The 14,323-nt window shown below is 32.2% G+C and overlaps 1 protein-coding gene across 2 annotated transcripts; it reads left to right on the top strand.

The window, feature by feature from the left end:
• Positions 1-4,963: 4,963 nt before the first annotated feature.
• Positions 4,964-6,943, top strand: LOC112275596 (uncharacterized). 2 transcript variants are annotated; one of them, XM_024506087.3, is made up of 3 exons: positions 4,964-5,466; positions 5,844-6,094; positions 6,336-6,943. In XM_024506087.3, exons 1-3 carry the CDS (start codon positions 5,087-5,089, stop codon positions 6,659-6,661), a joined length of 957 nt encoding a protein of 318 aa, XP_024361855.1. In that variant the 5' UTR covers positions 4,964-5,086; the 3' UTR covers positions 6,662-6,943. The 2 variants fall into 2 exon arrangements, with proteins under 2 accessions (XP_024361855.1, XP_024361856.1); XM_024506088.3 differs by having other exon boundaries at positions 5,865-6,094.
• The last annotated feature ends 7,380 nt before the right edge of the window (positions 6,944-14,323 follow it).

The following is a 14,323-nucleotide window of genomic DNA, read 5'->3' on the forward strand; positions in this document are numbered from 1 at the left end:
ATAGACTGCTTGACTATTGGCGAATCTCCATACTACCTTCTACAGCCAGACGCCCGACGCGTTCTTGAGCAGGATAGCACGTAATACGACAGCGTACCAATGAATCTCACTTGCGATCTTGGAGTTGTGTAGCTTTGGGGTTGAAGTTCAATCACAAATTGCACTTGATTGATAAATCCTCCAAACTTGGATCTGGTACCATTAAACTTCTCGGATAAGACAATTCTTGATTCTCTAACATTGGAAGGGCGTTCCACCATAGGAGAAAGGACATGGTTTGGTGCAGATGTTGAAGCAACTCCAACCATTTCTATATCTTTACTTCTTGTCAATCTTGATGCTCTTTGTGGTGGTAAATTGAGTTGATGCATCGCAAGCATTAACTCCCTCAATTGCTCTTGCATTTGTGCCATTGCACTCTTCATTTCAACAAGTTCTGCCATGATAACACTTAGAAAAGAGAAGATGTCTAATATCACTCAAGACAAATAGAAGAGAGAACTTGAGAACAAAGAAAATACTAAAGACAATATCAATTTAGAAGAGGATAATCCGCAACTTCTAATATGCTTATATCTTATCAAGAAAAAGGGGTAATCCACTCTTAATCAAGATTAGATAAAGCTCTGATATTGTAAGTAGACTCTTGCCAATTTTTCAAGGACAAGAACTCGATGAAAAAGTAATTCAGACAAGTGAGCCTTCACTCAAAGAAAGGTAAGAAAATATAAATAAACAAGTATGTATATTGAAAGAGAAACTGGAATGGCTATTGCCAAAAGACAAGAAAATTAGAGACCCTTGAAACTAGACTAGAAGCAAGAAAGGAGTTGACAAGAGTGAAGAAGGCTTCACTCTTGTCTCTATATATATTATCTAACTAGGGACTACGTGGCGACATTCTATAGGACCTCCAATATGTATTGACTTTGTAGGGCACATGCCTTGACTTACGAGGTAAGTTTTTCTACGTGTGGGCCACATAGTTAGCTTGATCTTCAAGCTAACAACATGTGTGGCACATGGCCAACTTGTTGACTACATTTCTAATCCAAAAAGTCAATTAAAGATACCTATGAAGTCAAAGCAGCATCTATGAAGCTTCTAAGAAGCTTCCATATTAAATACTATAGAATTAACTTACTTTTATCTACTTTCACTTACTTCCACCTATTTGTATATGTAATTATTAGCTTACATGCATATGTCCGTGACAGTCATACCTTTTTGACTCACAAATGTATCAATTACTTTTTAATACCTAATAAATGATATATTTTGAAGATTTTTAGATTATTTTTTTATTAATTATTAATATAATATTTCAATCTATTCTAAAAAAATAAATAAATATGAAATTTATGTCCAATCTGTATTTTTAAAACTTATCAATGAATGATTATATGTTAAGATGAAAAAAATTATATTTTACACAATTCAAGTTGACTTCTTATGATACATTATTTCAAATGATGGCCTTATGATAGATCCTAAGAAAGTAAAAACTATCATTACTTGGAAGATTTTAAAAATAATTAAAATTATCTTAAGTTTTTTGGAGTTTTTTAATAAATATTAAATATTTATTAAAAAATTTATTTAAATTACAATTCTATTTACATGTTTGACTTTTAAAAAAAAACTTAAGTAGAATAAAAAAGATATAGCAATATTTAAACTTTGAAGCTAGCTTTTAGTTTTATATCAATCTTATATTGTATTAATATTTCTAAGGTATTTTTTTATGGAAACAGATAGATTGAATTTTATCTTAAATTTTGACTTGAATATAATATTATTACAAATGGAAGGAGATGACAAACTTTATTTAATAAGTTTTTAGTCAAAAAAATATTTAACAATCAAGATCAACTACAAGTTCTATAATAGAGAATTTCTTATTATTATAGATTTATTTCAAGAATGGCATCATTATCTAGAAGAAATTCATAGTCTAATTACTATGTATACAACATTGAAAGATAGAAAATTTGCTTTAAGAAAGCGTTGAGCTTCTGGTTGTCACTCAGTGCTCAACTAAATCTCAAGATAAAAAAGCACTAAGTTTATATGTAAAATTATCCTTATAGAAGAAATTACATCAATATATAAGTCCTAAGTACCAAAGATCATCCAAAATGTGACAAAAATATTCTAAAACCATATATATTCTTAAGGTGAAATTTTCTTAAACTTCAACAGCTCATTTCTCACGATTTGACTATTTAAACAAATTATTTTTTTATATAAAGTACTAATGTACTTTAAACAACTACTACAACAAATTTCAATCATAATTTTTTTATAAATCTTGAGATATTTCTAAAATCCTAATAATAGCTTCAAATCCTTGTTTATATATACATACATGAAAATTTCTTTATATCTCACAAACTAAGAACTTAAATATCACAAAATTTGGTACATAGATTTCAACCTAATAACTCACACTTTTAAAAAATTTGAGCCAAAAATTCATTTGGAAACTTAACTAATGCATAAATAATAGGATGATGATCTCTCTCATTCTTTTCATTTGCTACAAGATTATAAGAAGTAGTCAACTTCAATTGAACTTCATATATATTGAAAAAATTTCTTACTTCAATAGCATCAAATTCTCTTCTATTCGCTTTCATTTTTTTAATGCTACCATATTTGCTAAAAATAACTTCTAATATAAATCTAAATACTACTTCAATGATTTTGGTTTTCAAAGCCCATCCTACAATATAATTTAATAGCTCTTCTTTTATCAAAATCTAGTATTTTATATCCCAAAGTTCTAATGGTAAAGCTATGAAATCAATTAACATAAGATTTTATGCACACTAAGCACATTCAATTAATCAAGTACTATGAAATTTTAAATTGTAGATATGACACCAATTGCATGAACTAGCCAAGAGTGCTAGCTCTAATTATATTGCATAAATCCAAAGTCATCAATATAAACCTTGAATTTAAACAACAATTACAAAGTCATTCCAAATCCAATGAAAACTAATCTTACGCTTAAAGAAGCGTAAAGCTATTCTTATTATCTACATAATTATCAAAATAAATATGTATGTCCGTGAAAGCTCTCCAATTCCGATTGTCAATCTCCAAAATTTCTTGTACTTTGTAATAAATGGCCGTTTTAGAGACTAGAGGTCTGATTTTGACCTTGTTCCACAAACGGTCAATCCTTGAGTTTCAATCTAATCTAATTTAGGAAGTTTTTAGCCCAACCATATCCTCAACTTAATCTTAGTATCAATTATACTAATTATTTATATCTTCTATACTATAATTTATCAATTTATGGTCTTTTTAAGGTAATAAAAGAGTTTCTACAACCTAGAAGGTAAAATTACAAACCAACCTTTAATCTACTAACTATTAAGACAAGAAAATAAACTAAGAGGCTTTTATAAAAAACCATGTTTAAATGTCTTGAATTATTATTAAATCAAAATAATTAGATATTAATTAAAATTTTATTTTTGATTATATTTTCACCATATATTCATATTACAACATGACATCGTAAAATTGATTTTTGACAATAGATATGCAAATGAGCAACTTTGTTCTTAATTTTAAGGTGTTTTTAACAATTAAGTTGCAAGATACTAGTTTATACCTACAAAAGGATGTTATATAAGAATAAATTAAGGTTGGTTATTTATTCTTATATATTTGAAGATTGAGACACTTGATAAAGCATGTTTTTGAAATATTAACAAAAGGCATGAAATTTAAGCTATACATAAAGTATAAGAAGAATTACATGGCTATGTTTTGAAATTTGACTATAATAGTTCTTCATCAATCTTAGAGTAAGGAGTCAAGCATCATCAACAAAGTTCTTTTTGCAATATGTTTCAATTTGTATGTTAGATCTTTTGTAAAAGTTATGAGTTTATGAAAAGAAAATAAAAATGTAACATATATATATACATACATACATAGAAAACCAAGGTAAATGTTAAAACCAATAGAAAAATATAATTGACATGATTCATATGTTACATCAATTCATAAAATAGAATTCTTCTCTTCCAAAAATTAAATTATTCTTTAGTGAATCATTGTTGGCAACCATTATTAAGTTATAATTGTCTTATGCACATAATACCAAAAGATAAATTGTTACCTCAACCAAAATATATCACACAATCTACTTAAATCCAAGACCGTTTCAGACTCCAGGGAAGAGTTTGGAAGGTTGAGCAAGCATGGGTAGTGGAGGTGAACAACGGCAGAAACAGTGACGAAAGAAGAGAGCGGGGATAAGAGAGGAGGCCAAGGCGAAGGAGGAAAGCCAGAAAGTGCGATAGCTTATCACAGCGTGCGGGGGGACAGTGTCGGACGTGTCCAGGATGGATGGATAGTTAGTTAGTTCCAGATGCTGCTGCTGCTGCGGGGAAGGGGAGCAGCAGCATGGAATTGAGGGGTGCCGGCCATGCTTGCTTGCTTGCTTGATTAAGGCGCCATCCATCCATCCATCGCATGAGGACCGAACCTCCTGGAGGTGGTGCAGCTCACCATTTGGAGCAGCAACCCCAGCGCCTCCGAGACTGCCTTCCGGCCTGACTGCGTTGCCATCCGGCTCCAGCAGTGGTAGCTATGGTGGTGGTCGAGGCAAGCTTGGGCTGGGGTGGGCTGGGCAGGGCTGGGCATCAATCTGCATGAATATGAGCGAGAGAGAGAGAGAGAGAGAGATGTCCTGCACGGGGATTCCGTTCTCGTCTATCCCCCAAGTTTCTGTTGGGCCCCTCGGGTCGCTGCCAGATGGGACCCCTCCTGCGCGCCACGTTCGACGCCGGTGGAGCCTTCGACATGGCGGCACTGCCACTGCGGTGGACAAGTGTCGACCAGCGACGATCCACTTGTATTGGTGTCCACTGAGCCTGTCGCCCCCGTTCTGCACTATATCACCCTCGCCCAACTCCTCTGCTCATCGCAACATTACCACCCTTCGCTCCCTCGCTCGCTCGACATTGATCGATCGATCTCATTCTTTTTCAACCCCCGATCCCGTGCTTTTTCGGACAATCGTGCACGTAGTGTTTAGAGCGCGTGGAGTAGTCGAACAGCCATGAGTCCGCTTCGTTTTCTCGCCGTTTTGGTGCTGGGGGCGCTCGTCGTGTGCGCCGCTGCGGACACGGCCGACCACGCAAAGGGCAAAGGCGACGAGGCGCAGGCCAAGGTGGCGGAAGGCGCCGCCGCCGCGCACGAATCTGCTCAGACCTGGACCGAGATGGCGAAGGAGAAGCTGAACATCTTCTCGTCGGATGCGCAGGAGAAGGCAGGCGACACCGTGGACGCCGCCAAGGACACTGCGGGTTCCGCCAAGGACAAGGCAGCGGACACCGTGGGAACTGCCAAGGATAAGTCGGCGGAGGGCGCCGCTGCAGCCCACGAGACCGGGCACTCGTACCTGGACATGGCGAAGGAGAAGCTGAACGAATACATCAAGTAAGTATCCGCGGTTCCTTGGTGCAATTGTTGATTGGATGTTTTGTGGTGTCAGACGGGATGTGTCGATCGTGGGAATCCATGCGGTGGAGCGTGAGCGGGGAGACGTAGACGGTTGGGGGTGGTGGGGGTGTGGAACGAAGTGAAGCGGGATGAAGTGCAGGGCGGTGGGTTTGTGAAGCCGTTGTAGCGGTTGATAGATCGGATGGTTGCGTAGGAAGTGCGAGCAGGGTCGTGCAGGGACAGAGTCGTGGGTGTCGTGAGGGTCGGCACGGGGCAGGAGGAGAGGGAGCGAACGTGAGGTGTCATGGGTCATGTGAAATGTGGAGGGAGCCGGGACATGGTGAAATCGCCGCGATTAATTAATTGGTGTCAAGTTTCTGTTTGGGCAAATTCAGGGGAGCCTCCGAGACCGCAGAGAGCGCCAAGGACAAGGCTGCTAACACTGCCAACACCGCAGCGAGCAAGGCTGGAGAGGGCAAGGATGCAGCTGTTGATTCTGCCAAGTCCGCAGCTGACAAGGCTGAGGAAGGGAAGGATGCGGCTGCTGAATCCGCTCGCGAAGCTGCGGATGTTGCAGGAAGCAAGGCTCATTGCGGAAAGGATGCCGCTGTGGATACCGCATCAGGTATTGTACTTAATTTGACTTGTACTCGCTTTCCCTGTGAATAATATGACACGTTTTGTATTAGGTCTGGAAACAGGCCTCGAGCAAATACCATGTTGTTGATGTTCTAAGGTCGGATTGTAGTGGAAATTGATCTTTATACTCTGAGGACTTTTGTGGTGATACTGGAGTATGAAGGTAATTATGCGAGGTTCGCTTTTATGTTAATCACTCATGGCTTGCTACGGATTTTTTCTTTCAGGTGCTGCTGACAAGGCTCAGGATGGCGCTAGCTATATCAGGAACACCGGAAGTGATGCAGCATCCAAGGCTGCGGAGGCAGCTGGAATTGCGAAGGATACTGTGAGTGATTCCGCTCAGAGTGCAGCTGGTAAGACCAAAGATACGGCTGCGGGTGCTTCTGACAAAGCTCAGGATGGATATGAGGCAGCGAAGGATACCGTTGGTCAGGGATATGATTCAGCTGCGGACGCGACTAAAGACGCTGCCAAATCTGGCACGAAGATGACTAGCGATGGAGCGGAAAAGGTTAGGGACACTGCGTCTTCGCAGTACGAGGAGTTGTAAATGTAACGTAGAGGGTAACCAGGGTTCGAGTAGATGCCGTGATGGCAGTAGAGTCGGAAATGAGCAGACCGATAGGAGGGAGTCGGAAGTTGAGGTTTGAAGTGTACAGTGGGCCATTCAACGTTTGTATATCAAGTTCTGGGTGAATGGATTGAGTGTTGTAGCACGCGGTTTAATTTTTCTAGGGGTGTAAATAGAGGGGGAGTGCTGAGGACTCGCTCGTTTGTGTAATTCTGCTGCCATAGGCATGACATATATAAGATGGAATGTCATTTGACCATATATCTGTCCTTTCGATGTATTTGCAACAGCAATGTTGATGATTGAGAACGTGTATCATTGAGGAATTTGTGGTGTGATTTCCACTTGATGGTGGATGTGATAGCGTCTTTGCACAGACTGGTATTTAGTTGATCTATTTGTAAATAGCATGCGGAGTGTGTAATGTCTTGAACTTGTGAGCGAAAACTGGCATGAATTCCTTCGCGCACGTTCGATATAAAAAACTTGGTGTAAATTGATGGCATGTGAGCTCTGATTATACAAACCTTGCTGAGCAGAATTTGTTCGAGTGTGGTCTGTCAAACGGGAGGTGGAAGAGTAGTGCGAATCGCTCTTGATCACACTGAACGTAGACGTGAAGTTGTCATGAAGGGCATTTCAGCTTATTCTGGTTATTTGATTATAAAATTGAACTTTCCAGAAGGAATTATGCTATATCCGAAAACATTTTTATGTGATTTTTTTAGTAAGATTTTATTATTCTAGTTTACATATCCTACACCAGGGAATGTTCGTAGATAATATTCAAGCAGCCAATGAGTCTGTGGCATATGTATTTTAAAAGAAGAGAGTGAGTTGTCAATTTTGTGTATTATTGGACAATTTTCGTGTTGTCATGCCAGAACGAAATAGATGGAATTGCATGGGATTGGTGAGGAACACGCGTAACCTTTGTAACTGCAGGCCATCTGTTTGCTACGACGCATGACACAGTGAGATTCAGGACCAAGTCCATTTTGACCAAGTCAAGTACTATCAAATGTAGGAGCCTGTCTTTGGATTTGGTGTCAACTGTGTAAGTTGTTTAACTGTTGTTTCTTCTCAAATGAACATTTGGAGGAAGTTTATTTGCGCCATGTATGTACAAAAAAAATTACAATTGTATATTTATGTCTTTTCTGGGATTTAAATAAACCTGAGTAGACAATACGTAAGCATGAAAAGTTCTTTAAATATTTATCATATTAAGATTTATTCAAGATGATCTTTTAGAGTAATATTTTAATTTTTTCTAAAGAAGCTTATGAAATTTTAAAACAAATGTAAGCAACTTAATTGCAATTTGGGAATAAAGAGTACTATCATTTCCTAAATATATTTTTATTTGATCCGTAATTATTTTGTATGATTTACTTATGAAAAACCATCTCTTGTTTCTTTCATTCTTTTTATTTTAAAACAACTGGGGTGTCCCTCTATATTTATTGAAAGGTAGATAAAGCCTTTTTAAATCCTAATGTCTTTCTTGGGAAGCTTAAGAAGATTAAGGTTGGTGGATGTGCAACTTACCTCTCAAGTAAAACCATCTCCAATGTTTTAACTGTAACACAACTTTGTCGGATTTAAGAGTGCCATCGTATACTATTTTCTTCTTTATTACCTGAGATATTATTGGCCATTCAAAGATTATTCCTACAAGTTGCACATTCTTTTATTATATATATAAATTCTTACAGAATGTATCTATTTTAAAGTTTCTTATTGGATATGTAAATTTTAGTTGTAAATTGAAAAATATATATTTTTATTATTTCATTTCTGAATTTTTAATTTTTAATTTTTTTTAAATGTTATTTTGTTAATCTATACAAAAAGGTTTGTAACTTTGGAGACAGAGTTTATAAAATTAGCTGAGTAGTTTTTTATTATTTGCAGCGCTCAAAGATTTTCACAGCAATAAAATTTAGTTCATTTATGGTAATTAATGATTCCATTATGTCTTGATCTTTTTGAGTAGAAAATGGTGTTTACCTTGCTCTTAAGAATCAAACTGGCATAAATATCCACGTTATTAGAAGGTAATCAATTCATAACCTCTAAATGTTTTATTACTGAATCACAAACCTCTTATCAATTAATAAAAAAAAAACTTTGTACGTTAAGAATACAAGACAACATTAACTTGAAAAAGATTATTAAAATTTCACATACCAAACAAATAGAACATGGTAAAACAAAGGTGCAAGTAATAAAGATATCATCAGGTTCTAAAATATATATATATATATATATATATATGTATACCAACACAAAAAATAAAAATAAAATATTGATTTCAAGCTTTGAAAGAGACCACAATCTAAAAGATGAATATGACACTAGCGGCAGAGTGCACCAAGCTATTCAATCAAGTGTTGGTAATTGTTGGCCAAATGTCCAAATGGAAAACTATCAAAATTATAGATGTTATGCTCAGCTTAATCTCCATTATTCACAATTTTTCCTTTATAAGCACAATTATTCAAAGTGTTGTTTTGTTTTTGTCTATTACAAAAATTATTCTCTATTACAACTTTTCATTTCAATCATAAAACTTTGCTAAAAATAAATCATGTTGACAAACTTAATAGAATAAGAAACTACATTATATAGAAAGTTTGAGTTAAGACTCCACTCATGCAATATGAAGTCTAAGACAAACCTATAGTTGAAGCACCACATACTATTGTAGTTGCTACTATTGATGTCATAGATGGAATCATTGACTCTAATAGTAAAGAAGAAAAAGACGATGCTCCAACAATATTAGTTGCTTATGAAAGAAAGAATAAAAAAATCAAAGTTAATTCCATCTTCAAAACCATAATACGTGATAAAAAAAAATTAATTATCAAAAGTTTTTATGCTCATTTGGTTAGACGATGGAATTATTTTAAATAAAAATTTAGTGGTGACCTACTCCAATGATAACTATTGCTTAAAAGACAATTCTTAAACGTCACCATGGTTAAAAAACATCCAACGAAGACTATCTCAATTATATTGAAGAACTAACTACCAAGCTTGTGAATATCAAGGTTAGGATGGAGCTCTTGAAAGTCATCCACATAAGCTTATAAAGATTTCTTTATAGTTGAAGATCTTTTATTTTAGAAATTAGTGCAAATGTAATTGGAATTTCTCAACTTGCATACACCATACTTATATGATGTATGAAAATTGAGAAATATTAGAAGAAAAGCTGCAATGAAGAAGTAAGTAAAGATACTATGTATATGGCTAGGTTCTATTATCAAAGTATGTATGGTCATAATAATTATTATCAAAGATATCCTTATTTAGAACAAGAGTAAGAAATTTATAGTAGCTAAGACAACTTTGATGGTACTAGATAAGATTTTTGACAAATAAGTTTATATAATTATTGTAGTAAATTAAGGTATTAAAAATCTTAGTAAAATTTGAAGCATCCCAACAAGCAAATTATCATATTTCAAATATGAGCTACTACCATGTATTGTCTTTAAGCAAGCCTTATAGAGTATTATAATCTACTATGGTTTATAGATTCTTTTGCTTTGAGCTATATAACTAGATATCAAGAATTGATAGACAACTTTAAACTAAGTTCTTCTACTAGTATTGATATTACTATTGCCAATAAGAATTTTTTTTTTATCTTTGATAAAAAATAAAAAAATAAAACTATTGTTATTGATAGTAAAGCTTTATTTAATATTTTTTATGTACTTGGTCAATACCAAATCCTAATGTCTATAGGCAAATTTGGTAATTTTGGCTATTCAAATATATTCACAAAAAGAATCATATACCATCTACAATAAAATAAATCTTAATCATATTGTATTTCATAATACATGTAATCCACATAATAGTCTATATAAACTACACAATAATTTGTTGAATTCAAAAGTTAATGCTTTTTTATTTAGAAAAATTTATAGATCATCTTATAATTTGATTCAATTGAATTATCTTATTATCATTCACATTGCTAAATCAATGAAGTCAAATATAATCTCAATGACTTACATGACTTATAGCATAGATAGCTTAGCCGTTTCAATAAACAAACAACATATCACATGACTACACAATATTATGGTCATTAGAATATCTTTTCTATCTTTTATCAAAATAAATTATTTATCATGTATTCTAGAAAAAAGTCAAAAAGAAAAATTCTAAAACATCTTAAATCTATCATATTAGATATTTTAAATTCCTTAATAATGACCTCTATAGCCTATTATAATCAACTTTAAAGAATAAATATATCTATTTATTTATAAATAACTACACCATATTTATATAGGTTTATTTTCTTATAATAATAAAAAAATAATAATATTAACACTTCAAATCATTTAAACTCATGGTTGAAAAAGAATTTAGGCTACAAATATATATTTTTTTACAAATAAAGGAAGAAAATACCTGTCATCTAAATATTCTTACTTCTAATCTATATCTAAAACTCAATGTCAATTCATGCTTCTATCTATTCTATATTCAAAATAAAATTTCTAAATAAAATAATAAAATATTATTAAAGGCTATTTAAAGTATTTTTTTTGATAATAAATTTTTATTATTTCTTTGGATTAAAATAATCTCAATTGCACCTAATATATTTAATTATAATAAATTTAAGATTTCAATAATATAATCCATTAAAAAAATAAATTATTAAAAATCAAAAGAATTAATTTATTCTTATGTCACTAAAAAAGAATAGATAATTATTCAAAAATAATATAATATTGAAATTAAAATGGCTATTGCCAAAAGAAAAAAAGATTAAAAATACTTGGAACAAGACAAAAAATAAAAAAGATTTTGAAAAGAGTGAAAAAGACTTCAATCTTGCCTCTATATATACTATCTAACTAAGAGCTATGTAATAATATTCTATAAGACATCCAACATGTATCTAATATGCATGACAAGTTTCCTACATGTACAACATGTGGCCAAGTTTTCAACATATTAATCACCTACAAACACATAAAAAATAAAATTTGAATCTATAAATGTTTTAAAAGGTTTTTTTAAAAAATAATATTAAACTTAATTATTTTTTTATATTTATATCTAATTTCTTTAATCTATATATATATATATATATATATATATATATATCTGTGATACAATTCCATTTTAAATATTGTATAGACATTATCATGATCTTTCACATCTTTTTATTTTTTGTGGTATAACATATATTCATAAATTATATGAACTTTAATATATAGTATAAGTTAAATCTATAAAATTTATGTTTGTTGGATACAATTTAGCCATTTAGGAATATTTCTACTATAATCTTGCTTACTGAAGAACCTTCATCATTCTAAACATCACATTTTAAGAAAAATACCTAAGTGAATTTTTTTCATTTCTATTTTCTAGGATTTTTTTTGATATATGTTATTTTTTATAAAAATATTTAAATCTATTTTAGAATCACAATATTATAGACATCATTCTTAAAAAATCAAAAAGTCAATATATTCTTGTGTCACTTGAAAAAAAATAGATAATCATTCAAAAATGCTATAATATTAAAAATAAAATGACTATTATTAAAAATTAAAAAAATTATAATCTCTTGAAACAAGAATAAGAACAAAAAAGGCATTAATAAGAATGAAGAAGGCTTCACTCTTGGATCCATATATGCTATCTAACTAGAAGCTATATAGCAACATTCTATAGGACCTTTAATATGTGTCAAACTTACAAGACACATGTTTAACTAGTAAAATAAGTTTCTTATATGTATGCCATATAGTTAGTTTGTACTACAAGCTACTAGCATATACAACACATGGCAAATTTATTGGCCAAGTTTCTAACCTACCAAAAAAATACAAATATGTCTAAAACCAAATATGTATCTACAAAACTTCTAAGAAGCTTCACCACAAGATATTATCAAATATACTTACATTTATCGTCTATGTAGTATTTCTTATCTAAATAATTATATGTGTTTGTAACACAAAGAAAGAAAAACTTTCAAATATTATGTAGATAAATCAAATAAAGGAATAAATACTTAAATTTAATTTGACAAAGAAAAATCTAATGGACTTAAATATTCAAAACTTATATCTTATAGAATCATCTCACCTATTACTTCAATCTCTATTTCTCCTATTATACCAATCTTCAAGAATTGATATATATATATATATATATATATATATATATATATAACAACTAGTTAATTTTAGAAAATCAAGCTTAAAACATGTAGTATATAAAGTATTTAGATCTATTTATAAATTTAAATAATTATTTCAAGAATAGTATCAAAAAATCATTATATATCTTTGGAGCATTGGCTAGATTTGTAGTGATTTAGATTTAACTCTTTACTATTTTTTTAAATGTACATTTAATATAATCCTTATTTTTTATATTAATAAATATTTTTTTATTTGAAATGATAATAAATACATTGCTAAAATCAAATTATAATTGTAAAAAAAATATACAATGAAGGATTTAGAAGAAATCCAAAAATATTTGGAATTTGAGTTTAGACACCTACTTAAAAGGATGCTTTTCTACTAACATTTTTATTCTTTAGAAATAAGAGAGGACATTGATATGACAAATTTTACACTTAAACATACTCCTTTGTCTAATAGATTTGTTACTTAATTAGACACAAGAACTTGTTAGGGACCATATATAAGACAAGGATTCAAGATCAAGAAATGAAATTACCTAAACATTAGAACAACAACTACATACAAGATAAGAAGGTCTTGATTAGACCACAAGAAGTGAGTTGTCGAGACTAAGGATCTCTTTAGCCTCGACTCTTATATATACTAGGTCCTAAGAAGTTTCTTGAAAATTTTCTATGAGACTTGAGAACAAAGCAAGCCTAAGATCCTTCTTTGGTAACTTCGTAAATCATCTAAAGCCTCCTATGACCTTCTAGAACTTTCTTAGAATCTATTGGAACCTTTTGGAATCTTTTGGAACCTGCTAGAATCTTCAAGAGCCTTCTTAGAATCTACTAGAATCTTTTAGAACCTTCTAGAACCTTTTAAAATCTTTTGGAACCTTCTTCAGTTGTATGTCTATAACATCACCTCTTCTTCTAGCTTTGAGGTCTTCAAGAAGCAATGTTGCAGCAAGCTAGTATATGTGCAAGAAGTTGAAGATATATCACATAGTATCTGTTATATATTCTAGTTATTTTTTGTGAGGTAAATGGTTCATAGGTCCTTATAGCCATCAATAGTACCCTAAGCCTTCTACTTGTAACCAAGCATGAACTTCAGTATCTTCATTATGGAATTATCCTGTAAGCACTCTTTATGGATGTCTTTCATAGGTATGTTCTACTTCAAACAAAATTACTAGTGACCTATTACTAGGTATCCTTTGACATCTTCGTAGTTCAGATACCTCTTCATCTCGGGGTTATGTATGCAAGCTACTTGGTTGAGATGATATGACCAGCAATGCATCTATCTTTTGACTATTCATATTACATAAAATAGATAAGATTAAAAAAATATAAACATGCTATGGTTGTGAATTCAAACTACTGACTTATATTATTCTAAAAATTTGACAATAATTGCCTCTTCAGAAGTTCCTTCTTTTCTTTCT

This window comes from Physcomitrium patens, chromosome 23 (genome assembly GCF_059467195.1).
Source record: "Physcomitrium patens ecotype Gransden chromosome 23, ASM5946719v1, whole genome shotgun sequence".
Taxonomy (NCBI): Eukaryota; Viridiplantae; Streptophyta; class Bryopsida; order Funariales; family Funariaceae; genus Physcomitrium; species Physcomitrium patens.